Here is a 12133-nt window from a genome sequence, read left to right as displayed (position 1 = left end):
GAGCCCTTACATTTCTACTGAATTTGGATTTTGGTGATACTTGATAGCAATTTAAGCATGGCTTCTGCCCAAAGAAATGCCACCAATTTTATTTGAGCGCCTTAAAGTTAAAAGTTTCACCTGAGCTGAAATCTCTACATTTATTTCACTTTTCAGTTTAGACTGGACTTGGGTAGCAACACTGATTGTGATTCTTGCCGGTCTTCCTATGCCAAGTAAACATAGTACGTAGCATCCAAAGAATTTCAAGTGCCTAGACCAGTGTTTCTCAAACTTGGCGACTTTAAGTCCTGTGGACTTCAACTCCCAGAATTCCCCAGCCAGCTGGCTGGGGGATTCTGGGAGTTGAAGTCCACAGGACTTAAAGTCGCCAAGTTTGAGAAACACTGGCCTAGACATTCTTTGATCAATTTTGCTCAGGTGAGGAAATTGATTGGTAGATTATATTCACAAATTGGTTGCAATCAAAAGATCGAAGTACATGCTTCAAGAGAATAATTACTGGAGCTGCCTTTTGTAATTTTCACTGCTAAACTTTATCATATTTATGGCCCTGATCTGAAATCTTAGCAAGCAGCTAGATTTGCTATATTTTTTTTTAATTTCCTCCATAGGCAAATCAATATATACTGAATTAGTATTTCTGTGTACACCATAAGTTATCTTTTGTTTAAAAATGGTCTGCGCTCACTCAAATTGTGCTGAATATTTATCGGGTTTGTTGTTGTTCCTGTTCTTTGCCTAACTGCAGTGTATTTTTCATTATTTGACCAACCTGAAGTTAAATGCTTATGCTTAGAGAATTATCAAGTAAATTGAGGGTGAGTTTGGGATAAAAAAGCTGGTCCTGTTTACCAAGACAGATTGAACCCTAGCAGCTGTTCCAAATTCTGGAAGAGTTCTCCAGTAGAGCAGAACATTCTGCAGGTTTAGTAGATAAAGATAGAAGATTTGATGATAGATAGATAGATAGATTGATGATAGATAGATAGATAGATAGATAGATGATAGATAGATAGATAGATAGATAGATAGATAGATAGATAGATAGATAGATAGATAGATAGAGATAGATAGATGATGGATGGATGGATGGATGGATGGATGGATAGATAGATAGATAGATAGATGATAGATAGATAGATAGATAGATAGATAGATAGATAGATAGATGATAGAGAGTGTGTGTGTGTGTGTGTGTGTGTGTGTGTGTGAGAGAGAGAGAGAGAGAGAGAGAGAGAGAGAGAGAGAGAGATTGAGATTAAATAGACTGATATTCAATGAATACATACTATCTGGGCAACTGACCTTGTCAAATGCTTGCTCGATGCGTGCACCTCCATTTCATTACTTTTGTATTCATTTAGCTCTTTACGAATGGCTGCCTGGAAAATTGAAACAGAAACAAGGTGAATTAATCCTTTAAAACTGGTAGGAAAAGGCACAGCTTAAACAGTTAACTGAAATAGAAGTTTTTTAGAAGAGATTGGATAACCATTTGTCTGAAGTGGTGTAGAGTTTCCTGCCTAAGCAGGGAGTTGGACTAGACCTCCAAGGTCCCTTCCAACTGTTATTCTATTTTTTTCTGTACATATCCTTCTCAATAAAGAGTCATAAGCCCTTCCACCTGAACAGTTCGTTGAAGTCTCTTCCACATCCCTAGCAGTGGGTGGCAACACAGTAACTCCATAAGTGGAGGGGTTCATGAAATAGCACCTTAATAGCTTCTGTTTTCCTACCATACTTAACAAATCAAATTGAGGTGATTGCCATGTGTGAACAGGTAAAGTGCAATCGGCAGGAATTTCTGTCTAACCTAACACTGGCTGGAGAATTCTGGGAGTTGAAGTCTTCACATCTTCAAGTTGCTGAGGTTGAGAAACATTGTCTCTCAAGGATATTGTTCAAAAGCAAAACATTAGGTATTGACAACCCCACTTGTGGCTGTGAGGCTGTCAAAAATGATCACTCCCTGATTACCCAAGGCACAGTATAAGTTGAGAGGCCATATAAATATTCTTAATAAATCGTAATAAATAAAGTGAATTGCAGCATCACACCTTACCGTGCTAAATAAAGATCAATATGTCTCTTTGGATCTATCTCCAGGCACATGGCCAAAATGTGCAAATATATTCTCAATTGACCCGTCATACTATTCTTATATGAGCAGCTTTGCTGCAGTGATTTTTCATTTCAGCACATGGAAGGAAAATCTATTTGAGAGATTCATTTCTCAGTGTAAGGGAGGTGTCTGGCAAAACCTTTAATAGAAATATAAACTGTCATGAAGCACCACCTACTCAAAACCACTGGAGAAAACAATAAGGCACAGGAACCATTGAACCTTTATCTCCCTAAGAGGGGATAGGCATTCAGTGGTGTAACAATAGAGTACCTTATTCTTTGTTTCCACTGATGGAAAAACTTTCTGATCGTTTAGAAAATTATCTGTTGATATGGGTAGCTGTAAACACTTTCGAAAGAGGGCAGGGAACAGCAACAAAGATGATCAGGAGACTGGAGGTTAAAACATGAAGAACCGTTGCAGGAATCGGGTATGCCTAGTTTAATAAAAAGGAGCAGGGCTGACACAATAGCAGTGTTCCAATATCTGAGTGGCTACCGCAAAGAAGAGGAGGTCAACCTATTCTCTAAAGCAGTGTTTCCCAACCTTGGCGACTTTAAGTCCTGTGGACTTCAACGCCCAGAATTCCCCAGCCAACTATGCTGGCTGGGGGATTCTGGGCGTTGAAGTCCACAGGACTTAAAGTCGCCAAGGTTGGGAAACACTGCTCTAAAGCACCTGAAGGCAGGATAGCAATAGCACTTAGACTTATATGCCGCTTCACAGTGCTTTTACAGCCTTCCCTAAGCGCTTTACAGAGTCGGCCTATGGCCCCCAACAACCTGGGTCCTCATTTGACCCACCTCGGAAGGATGGAAGGCTGAGTCAACCTTGAGCCTGGTGAGATTTGAACTGCCAAATTGCAGGCAGCCGGCAGGCAGCAGACGTAGCCTGCAGTACTGCACTCTAACCACTGCGCCACTGCGGCTCATAAGCAATGGGTGGAAACTAATGGATGGATAAGAAGCAATGGCTGAAAACTAATCGAGGAAAGAACCAACTAAGGGGAAACTTCTTGACAATGAGAACAATTACTCAGTGGAAGGACTTGCCTCCAGAAGTTGTGAATGTTCCAACACTGCAGGATTTGAATAATAAATTGGACAACCATTTGTCTGAAATGGTATAGGGGCCTGGACTAGAAGACCTCCAAGATCCCTTCCAACTCTGTTAATCTGTTAATACCAGTCCGACCGCAGAACCAGCAACCCATGTGGCATGTATTGAAGTAGAGGCTATGCAAGCTTCCATTGGGGATGTTTTAATTCGGACCATTGTTCTGAGAAGGGAGGTTGGATCCAAGGCCCTAAGTAGCTTCTTACAACTGGGTGTTTCTGTGGCTTTGGTTTAATGTACAGGTAATCCTTGACTTCCAACCGCTCACTTTGTGACCATTTGAGGTTACCCTAGCCCAGCCCCAAAGTACTTATGACCTGGTTCTGAAGTTATGACAGCTCCCCCACCCTATTCACATGACTGCATTTTGGATGCTTGGCAAATGGCTCACATTTACGGCTGTTTGCAGCATCCCCTGATCATGCGACCACGATTTACGTTTCTGCTGAAAAATGGCGTTTACTTTCAGTTTTCAGCAAAAATGCCCCCATAGCAAACAATAGGTTCACTTAATGTCTGCAGTGTTCATTTAATGAGTACGGTGATTGGCTTAATGACTGACACACACACACAAAATCCTAAGAGTGGGTCAGGCCCGTGATGATCTGCTTTGCAACTAAGACTGTCATGGGCATGTTCCATCATAGTCATAAATTGAGGACTATCTGTATAATCTGGCATGAAAGAGAAGGGTGGCATATTACACTTTAGGGAGGCATATGTCCATAAGAAAATAAACACCTCAGTACCTTGTCTGCTGCTGATAGCCTGGTCCATGGCTTGTCTGCTCGTCGATCGTAATCCTGTGCTTTTGCCACCTCCACATAATCGCTGAATCGAATGAGGATTTTTCTGTCTCTTAATTCATCAACCGTAGGCCGTTGATTAAGCTTTGGGAGGAAAAATTCATGCAATGTGAGAACTGTACAGAGACTTGGGTGGAGAATATTCACAAAAACGCCTGCATTTCCTTTCTGCTGACTTCTTTGGATCCCATATAGGAATGTAAGAAGGTGTTTCTATTTGATACACTTGCTCATTCATGACGAAAATATAGACACTCCTTGGGCTATCTTACAATTGCTCTGTTGTAATAGCAATAGCACTTACTTATATACCACTTCACAGTGCTTTACAGCCCTCTCTAAGCGGATTACAGAGTCAGCCTATTGCCCCCAACAATCTGGGTCCTCATTTTATCCACCTCGGAAGGATGGAAGGCTGAGTCAACCTTGAGCCTGGTGGGATTTGAACTGCTGGCAGTCGGCAGAATTAGTCTGCAATACTGTGTTCTAACCACTTCGCCGCCAGGGGCCCAGTTGTAAACTCTAGATATCTCCTAAGAAACTTCTTTTCCTTTTTAATGTTGCATTTAGTACCTTGAAAACTTATCTATTTCTGACAGGCCCCTTCTTTATATATTGTATTAGGTACATAATTTCTCAAGTTAGATTTGAGTTCTTAGCAGGGTATATCATTAGGGAGGCACGCCCCAACGTACATTTTGAAATGCAATCTAGGAAAACTATAAACATGAAAAACCTATACTTCCAATTTACATTAGGTTTACCATTAGGTCACGCAGAATACTGGACCCAATAGACTGGAGGTCTAGTCTCACAAAGCATTTCTTACACTCTGATGGACTGGCATTCAAAAGCGAATGCCATGCAAAACTCTGTGTTGGATGGGCCCATCCCCATTTCAGCATCTGTGGGTGGCACTCTGTGGGTGCCCTTTCTATGATAAATAATGTGGTGGGTATAGGAGGATAAAGGTAAAGGTTCCCCAGCACATGCGTGCTAATCATTTCTGACTCTAGGGGTGGTGCTCATCTCAGTTTCTAAGCCGAAGAGCCAGCACTATCCGAAGATGTCTCTGTGGTCATGTGGCCAGCATGACTAAATGCCGAAGATGCATGGAACGCTGTTACTTTCCCACCAAAGGTTGTCCCTATTTTTCTTCTTGCATTTTTACGTGCTTTCAGACTACTAGGTTGGCAGAAGCTGGGACAAGTAATGGGAGCTCACTCCGTTACACAGCGCTAGGGATTCGAACCGCCAACCTTTCTGATCAAGAAGCTCAGCGTCTTAGCCACTGCGTCCCAATACAGGAGGATAGGTGATGTCATTTTTATAGGTCCGTGTTATCATCTTCCTTGCGCTTAACGTGCATTCCAGTGTGTTCTTGGCTCTAGATGAGGCCATGAAACTCTGCGGTAGAAAGCCTCTGGATACCTGTAGCAGCTAGACATGCCAAAAATTGTTGACAGCCATCTTCAGTGTTCTTACAATCTTTTCCCTTTCTGCTGCCAGCTTGCTCACTCAGCTCCTGGCAGCAGTGAGAGAAAACGAGTGCTTGGAGCTAAGACCAGGCACGTCTTTGGAGGGATCCTTCCCTTCCATGAAGGTTCATTCAAAAACTCCCTCACGGTTAGTTTTCAGGTCAAGAAGGACCCTCCCTTTGTAAGAGTGAAGCAAGCCTGTTGCTCCACCTTTGCTTTGCAAACCATCTCGGTCTTTTCTGAAGAAACACTGCAGGAAAAGAGACAACATGGTCTACTCTAGGGGTTAAGGTATCAGGCTAGAAAGCCGGTTGGGTGACTTTAGCTGGCTAATCATAGATAGATAGATAGATAGATAGATAGATAGATAGATAGATAGATGGATGGATGGATGGATGGATGGATGGATGGATGGATGGATGGATGGATGGATGGATGGATGGATGGATGGATAGATAGATGATGGATGGATGGATGGATGGATGGATGGATGGATGGATGGATGGATGGATAGATACATACATACATAGATGGATACATAGATGGATAGATAGATCAGACAGACAGACAGACAGATAGAGATCAGACATGATAGATGTAGGTATGAGCATGGAGTGCATGGCACCTGCACAACACTCCACCAAGCAGCTGGAGCATCGCGGAGGCTCACGGAGGCGTTGCAAGAGTTCAGGACACACATGTGCGCTTGTGCGTGCTTGCACGCATTCATGGGGTGGACACTGGGCCCTATTGCAACCGTACCGTACCTTACCATACCAGTTGCAACGGGATCTGGAACCCACCACTGAATCCGAGGAAATACTTTTTCAGGGTTCATAGAAACAGAATAGGGCAGGAAGGGACCTTGGAGGTCTTCTAATCCAACCCCCTGCCCAAAATGGTTGCTAAGCAACCAGTCGTAAGTTGAGGACTACCTATATACATACCGTATTTTTCGGAGTATAAGACGCACCTTTCCCCACCCATAAAAGAGCGTGGAAATATTGGTGTGTCTTATACATGGAATCCACCCCCAACGCATCCCATTTTTGCGAAAAACGCGCTGGTTTTTTGCAAAAATGGAGGGGTTTTTGCCTTCCCTCAGCACCCAGCAGCCCTCTTCAGGCTTCAGCAGGGCTGGGGGAAGGCAAAAACGCCTCAGTTTTTGCAAAAAACAGGCGTTTTCACCTTCCCCCCAGTCTTGCTGAAGCCTGAAGAGGGCTGCTGAGGGCCGGGAAAGACAAAAACTTTTCTTTTCTTACTTAGCTCTTCGAAATCTTGGTGTGTCTTATAGTCTGAAAAATATGGTATATTCTCCCCCTTAAGGAATAAATAGAGGAACTAATGGGTTGCTAGGCACGTCCCGATAACCAGCACCTTTGTTGGCTGCAATAATTTCCAATAATCAAACAGACAATCATTGTGAAATGCACTGTGAATAAGACCAGCTCAAGAATGGATGCCCAAGAACCTGGTTGCCAGGTGACAATAGTACTACTTTCTACTCATTCAGTCACTCAACATCTGGGGCTGTTTGAAAATCCTATATGAGGAACTTTGATGAAATGGCAGAAAATCTCATCCTCATCTGTACTTTCTATTCATAGCATCTGAAGGTACAGTACATCGAGAGAGAAACTTGTAGGAGCTTTTGCAATGTATTTTTAATGCCGGACTATATTTAGAACTTCTACAAAAGATTTGTGCCTTCTCTTGGGGAAAGAATGACCGAACGAATGAATCTCTTTCTGAGAATTGTCCTTAGGCAGCACTTCTTGTTACTGGCATAGAGAGATGTAATGGGGCCGATTAGCAGAAACTTTGGGGTCAGCATTCATTCCAATTGCTTCTATTAAGACCTTGTCCCTTCTAAATTTAGGGACGCAGTGGCTCCGTGGCTAAGAAGCTGAGCTTGTCGATCAGAAAGGTCTGCAAGTTCGGCGGTTCGAATCCCTAGCGCCGCCTAATGGCGTGAGCGCTCATTACTTGTCCCAGCTTCTGCCAACCTAGCAGTTCGAAAGCACGTAAAAAATGCAAGTAGAAAAATCGGAACCACCTTTGGTGGGAAGGTAACAGCGCTCCGTGCGTCTTTGGCGTTTAGTCATGCCGGCCACATGACCATGGAGACGTCTTCAGACAGCGCTGGCTCTTCGGCTTTGAAACAGAGATGAGCACTGCCCTCTAGAGTCAGGAATGACTAGCACATATGTGCGAGGGGAACCTTTATGTTTACCCTTCTAAATAAATACCTAGTCCCGTTTTTAATATTGTGTATTTATATTTTGGTGGGAGGAGTCTGCAGAACTAGCAAGATATTAATACCAAGGAGGAGAATTGCAAAATCCTTGCCTTCCATTCAATGTGTGCAATATGCTTGGGTGTGATACAGTATGTATGTGTGTGTGTATACAGTATATACACCCACACACACACACATACATACATTGTATAAAATTATAAAATTGTGATACATTCAGCATATCTTCCAACTGAATCTCAAATCCAAGCTGATCAGAAATAATCCCTCTACTACTCTTTCATAAAAGAACTAATAGATTTATGAAATAACCTTACAGCTCATTTAGTCCAGTCCAGTCCAGAGGAATCATTCATCAAGTTGTTCTTGACAAATAATCATCCAGCTATATTTGAAAACTTGAGGAGAGATGTAATCAACTATACCCATATCTAGATAAACCACTATACTGCTTAGAATTTGTACAATCAGGATTTTTCTCTTGCTATCCAACATGAATCTTATTTTCTTTCATTTCAGCCCATTGCTTTTTGTCTTGCAAGAATCCCCTCTTGTAACAGGAGGCACTTTGCATGCATCTTAGTCATCTAATTTGCAAAGTTAAACACCCCTGACTCTTTGTAAGGTTTGCTTCCCAGTTTCCTTAGTATGATAGTAGGTCTCCTCTGAACTAACTCCATCTCCACAGGTAATGCCACAACTGGATATAACATTCCATGTGTTGTCTAGGGGTAGAGTAGGGAGTACTGCGACACTATGACCTCCTATGATTTGAATGCAATGAATCTATTCACGCAGACCAAGACTGCATTGGCTTTTTTAGCTGTTGCATCACACTTCTTTCTCATATTGAGATGGTGACCCAGTAAATTTCCAAGAACCTTCTCATACCCTCTATTGCTCAGCCAGGTCTGATCTATCTATGTATTTAATATTGCTTATCCAGAGAACAATACACTTGTCATAGCACAACCTTACACTTCTGGTTTGGCTCAATTACCAAGCCTGCCATGAAAAGTTTGAATTTGTCCTCCGAGGTATTAAGCCAACTCACACATTCCTTACTAAGCTAAATGCAAACGGTAAATTGCTATCCAGGACTTAAGGATGCTTATTCTTGGACTGTATCCAAAATATCGTGTAATTCTCTCAAAGGTGTTATCAGAGGTGAGCAAAAAGTTGCAGGACCCACCCCAAAGCATCTTCTCACTGCCGGTCAGGATTCAGCAGCTCAGATCGATAACCAATTTCATAGTATACAATGATGTACAATGACAGTAAAGGGGTTTATTATAACCACGGTGAGCAAATCAGTCTGGCTTGCAGTTACAGCATCACCGTAACTAGGTGTTTCGATATTTGGTCGAGACAGAGAAGATGTAGAGGGAGCTTACCTTTCTCGTCAGCCTCTGCTTGATCTCTCTCCTCTCCTCTTGTTCTGTTTGATCATTCCTTTCTGCAGACAAGATGAAGAGAGAGATGATTTTCCTCATGAAGACCAACTTTGCTGCCTTCTCTTTTTTTGCCACCACCAAGCGCTTTACAAAGCTCAGTTGGCTTGGTATCCTGCCAGAAGCATCACACACACACACAGACACACACTCCTTCGGCGTGAGGGTTTGGCAGATGCCAAAGTCAGCTCTCCTCGCTGGTGGCCAATTAAACAGGGACTTCAACAAATGTGGACCAGCCAACCCCGTTCCTCCATCAGGACAATGAGGAGTGTTTTCAGAGGGAAAATCGATAGACTTTTTAGAAGTCTAAATGATCGTTTTGTGATGCCACATCTCTCTCTGAGTCATCCGTGCTGCCCTTACGAGCTGGAACATTGTAGAGAAGCTGCTTCAGGGAACACACGTTCCTTGTACACTTACTCGGCTAGGCTCCTGTAATTTTGTTGATTAATTTATAACAATAGCCAGCGATCTACGCCCACGCATTCCTTTGCCTTCTAATATTCTGATGATGCCAATCTTATTATAGATTCTTCCTACATTTGGCAGAGAGGGCGGGGGAAGAAGGGATTCCTTGTCTATAAACTGAGGTGGTTTCTTAAAGACATACTCTCTGCAAATCCCTCCCCGCTTTTTTTATACACCGAAACTCTTAGTATTCAAGCTTGATCGTTTTTCACACAGTGGGGCTAAAAATAAGCATGGCTGCAGCTGCTGTAACACTGCGTGAAATATAGCCTTAGTCTTCAGATATGAGTTAATGGATTCTCTATCTCAGGGGCTGCCGGTTGCTAAATTAAGCTATGCACATGTGACCTGGAAAAACCCCCACAGTTTTTTAAAATCATTTTAGAGGAAGGAAGGGAGGGAGGGAGGGAAGGAAGGAAGGAAGGAAGGAAGGAAGGAAGGAAGGAAGGGGAATACAGGGAGGGAGGGGAATACAAGGAAGGAAGGAAGGAAGGAAGGAAGGAAGGAAGGAAGGAAGGAAGGAAGGAAGGAAAGGGGGTACACGGAGGGAGGGAGGGAGGAAGGGAGGAGGATACAGGGAGGGAGGGGGGAAGGAAGGGGGATACAGGGAGGGAGGGGGAAAGGTGGAAGGGGGATACAGGAAGGGGGGAGGAAGGAAGGGTGATACAGAGAGGAAGGAAGGGGAATACAGGGAGGGAGGGAGAGGAATACATGGAGGGAGGGGAGGGAGGGAGGAAGGGAGGGAGGGAAGGGGAATACAGGGAGGAGGGAAGGAAGGAAGGAAGGGGGAAACAGGGAGAAAGAGAGGGAGGGGAATGGAGGGAGGGAGGGGAATACAGGGAGGGGGGAAGAAAAGAAGAAGGAAGATTGTGGAACAAATTTGCATTGCACATTATCACACCAGCCCCACTAGAGGGCCTTTTCTGCATTAAATCAAAAGCACCATTTCTGCATCCATCAATTGGTTAACAAGCATTAAAAAAATAGTGCTTGAAGCAGTGGGGGGGGAGGGGGGAGGTATTTTTAGAGTCCAGATCTCTATATTTGCTCCCTCCCAAACTCTCAGAACAGAGGCAGCCACGTGGTGCTATTTATGGAAGGAAGGATAGTAGCTGTTTTCAGGCGCATCGTAACTGGAGAGAGACTGAAAATCTTTGCAGACTTGGCAATGAGCAGCCAAAGCTCAGCCTTGGAGTATGAATTAGAGGCTTCGGCAAAGATGTGGTTTTGGCTTAGGTAGCCTCAGATATTTTTTTTTTAAAAAGCAGGAACACATGCCATCAGTGATTCTAAAATGGAAGCGTCCGATCTGCAGGGCATCTTGTTACCTACGAATTTGCATTTGGGAAAGAAATCTGAAGGACCGTGCAGTCCTTCAGATTTTCCCTCCAGGAGACGTTGGAGAATGAATGTGTGAATGTTTGTAGCATTGAAATGCAACTTCTCACAGCTGCCACCTTGTTTTCCAAGGTCCTGTGGCAGCTGCTAAGGGCAAGAACGCAGTCCTAGAGAAAAGATGTAGCTGCTTTAATGAGTTGTAGACGCTACAACTTTTGCTCTGGCATTCACTGAAGCCCCTTTCTGGATATATTACTTGCGATTTATTTTTCTTTGTTAGATGTATATTCTGCACTTTGTTCAAGAGCTTAAGGCAATGAAATTAAGGCATTTTTTATTAAAAAAATAAAAGTCTTAGAGGATTTTGCTCAGGGATCAAAGGGAGCCTCCGTGACTGAGGGTGGATTTCAACTAGGATCTCCCAGTTGCTCTTGAATGCGATAGCTGCCCAGCCCTAATAATTAATTTCTAATTTAGCCGGAATTGCTGGTTACGAAGAGAAGGAGGAGGGAGTGGGAGATAGCGTAGGAATGGAAATAGCTACCTCAGCTGTTATGGAAAAACTGTCAAGGAAGCAGTCTTAACTTTGCCTAATAGGAATATTCATGAGCATCTTGAAATAACTACTAATCACAGATGTGTATGAGCTGGTAGAAAATGTTGAGGAAACTATTATATATATATATATATATATATATATATATGTATGTATGTATGTATGTATGTATGTATGTCTGTCTGTCTGTCTGTCTGTCTGTCTGTCTGTCTGTCTGTCTGTCTGTCTGTCTGTCTGTCTGTATTTATTTATTTATTTATTTATTTATTTTATTAAATTTGTTAGCCGCTCCCTCTCCACAAAGGGACTCGGGACTCGGTTTGTGTTACAACCCCTGGTATGCCTAAATATGGGAGGAAGGTCACTATTCCCTCTTTCTGTCCTTCGGCTTATCACAGAAGACCATGCAGGCAGAAAACCATATTTTTTTTATTTTTAATGTTGCCTTTTTATATTTGTGTTGTATTTGTACTGATAAATAAATAAAGGGAGACTAGTATAGATCTATTTTGAGCTAATTAGCTCGAAATAG

At 42.9% G+C, this 12133-nt stretch overlaps 1 protein-coding gene across 4 annotated transcripts in view; it reads right to left on the bottom strand.

Annotated features, from left to right (window-relative positions):
• The window catches only part of PHACTR3 (phosphatase and actin regulator 3), a 303640-nt gene that overhangs the window by 1698 nt on the left and 289809 nt on the right, over positions 1-12133 (bottom strand). For all 4 annotated transcript variants that reach the window (XM_081948375.1, XM_081948374.1, XM_081948376.1 and 1 more), the window contains 3 exons: positions 9180-9241; positions 3994-4134; positions 1309-1385 (listed from right to left, as the gene is read on the bottom strand). In XM_081948375.1, the coding sequence (XP_081804501.1) occupies positions 1309-1385; positions 3994-4134; positions 9180-9241 (280 nt within the window). The remainder of the gene's footprint in view (positions 1-1308; positions 1386-3993; positions 4135-9179; positions 9242-12133) is intronic.

This window comes from Natrix helvetica (assembly GCF_964273705.1).
Source record: "Natrix helvetica genome assembly, chromosome: 3".
NCBI lineage: Eukaryota > Metazoa > Chordata > Lepidosauria > Squamata > Natricidae > Natrix > Natrix helvetica.
Note: the sequence above shows the minus strand (reverse complement) of the source record. Positions and strands in the feature narration are given on the sequence as shown.